Here is a 2048-nt window from a genome sequence, read left to right on the forward strand (position 1 = left end):
TGTCATTTTAAGTTTATTTCTACTTTTAAGATAATTTGTTACAGGTTGTGCTTAAAGTTTTGGCTGCTGAAGCAATAATATCCTAACTTTGGTAACTACAGTGACATTTTGAAAATATATATTTGTGCCCATTTTAGTTTTAAATAAATGTTTTTCAAACTAATATTTGGTTGTTATCCTTCGGTAGAGGGCATCTCTACCAAAGGATGAAAGAGTAAATATTTTCCCGTCATGCCTGTAATCTGCGAGTCTTACTCTGCCTGTACTGCCAGGTAACGAGGCACAGCACTGCATTAACACCATTCGACAAAAGATAATGAAATAAACTGTTAGCTTCCTTTTTTCTCTTGTACTGTGTGTGTGGATAGCTCAAAAGTGGGAAACGGCAAACTGCACCAGCTAAAAAATGAGCCTACAGCACAATCCAGAGGTGATCGACAGCATTACAGTGACAAATAAACCGAAATTTAAAATAAAATTTAAAATAACCTGGGTTTTACAACGCAGGAGACTTTTTAGACTCCTCTAGTATAACAAATAAATGTATGTAGTTTTTGTTTCCACAGACAAGAAGATTTCGGAGAGAATAAAAGATCACATAATAACAATAAAACTAACTGCTGTTACTGGCTAACAATAAAACACTAATCTCTAATCATCAGACAGCACAGAGGGGAGGTCACTGAAGTGTGTGGTTCCCCTTAAACACTATTTCACCATCACATAACACTAAATAATCTTTTTTTTTTCTTTTTAAACCACACTGTAGTACATATTTGTGGATAATTGGACCACAGTTACACACAAAGAGATTCTCGTGAGTTGGATTAGACTGAGCTGACTGGAAAACAAAAGCGAGAAATCCCAGTCAGAGTGTTTTGTGTACTCACATGGAGCGGCGTGTTGTTGTTGTTGAGCTGGTCCTGGCTGACGGGCAACACTGGAGGATGGCAGTCCAGTGCCACTTTGTCCCGACATGCAGTGTGGCACGTGTACTTGCAACCTGCAGAGAAATGACCTGATTATAGATTCATTCACTGGTAATAAAAGTATAAATGATAGGGTTAGCAGTAAGGAGCAGATATGCATACGGAAAAAAGTTTCTGTAACGTATATGCAAATGCTCTTTTGATAAGGGCAGCGTGTCGGTTGAGGTTCTTCTTCTGCAAATGGAAAACAACAACATGCAAATGATGACATGGAGGAGGGAGAGGTTTCAGAATAAAATCCGGTGAGATTAAACTATGTTTTAACATTGAAATGCAAATAAAGAGGAATTAAATATGACAATTTCTTTTCCAAATTACCATTAAATAAAAACAAAAAGTCAGTGAGCAAGATTCGGGCTCCACATTCATAAAGGATACTTCAGATGAGCAAAGCCTGTAGGAAAATTTTAAAATGACATTTTCTGGATGATACTGATTGAGTCAAATTCATCTTCTTTGCAAACTAGTGGTGGCTCACAAATACAGCATCATTTCTTTGATTATAGAAGTGCTTTTTCTTAATTAGAGAAATAAGTTTGGCTTAAAATCAAACAGCCATCCACTTATCCATGTTCTTCCACTCATCACATTCAGCGTGGCAGGTTGGAGCCTATCCTACAGGACGGTCCTATCGCCACAACGTGAGAAGCTTTAGAAACAAAAATGTTTCCATGAACTGAAAAAGTTTGAGAATCATGGGACAAAAACACTGAGCAGCAGCTTTGAAGCTTCAGCTTGGCTGAATGAGCTCATCTGATCCTCCAGTGTTCATGTACCATTCTTATATTTTAAGGAATAAACATGATCTCATTAATGCAGTTATCTAATTGTAGACAGCTTACAGATTCTAACACATCAATCACCAAAGCAACTAAAAACATATTTAATTCAGACAAACTGTTTGCTACAGCTTTAAAACTCCAGTCATTTGATAGAAATTAAGCAATTAGTAAGAATCATCTTTTTATCCATTTATCAAAGAAAACATGAAAATTTTGTTCCAACAACGAAAATATAGATTTCCTCATCTTTTTGATCACTAAGTCAATCATTTTAGGG

The 2048-nt window shown here is 36.3% G+C and overlaps 1 protein-coding gene across 1 annotated transcript in view; it reads right to left on the bottom strand.

Annotated features, from left to right (window-relative positions):
- LOC102197624 (uncharacterized) overlaps positions 1-2048 on the bottom strand; it is a 15090-nt gene that overhangs the window by 1282 nt on the left and 11760 nt on the right. Inside the window, exon 2 of the mRNA XM_005747271.1 lies at positions 891-1003. Coding sequence (XP_005747328.1) covers positions 891-1003 — 113 coding nt within the window. The remainder of the gene's footprint in view (positions 1-890; positions 1004-2048) is intronic.

This window comes from Pundamilia nyererei, unplaced genomic scaffold (assembly GCF_000239375.1).
Source record: "Pundamilia nyererei isolate P.nyererei 1_Seehausen unplaced genomic scaffold, PunNye1.0 scaffold00192, whole genome shotgun sequence".
Taxonomy (NCBI): Eukaryota; Metazoa; Chordata; class Actinopteri; order Cichliformes; family Cichlidae; genus Pundamilia; species Pundamilia nyererei.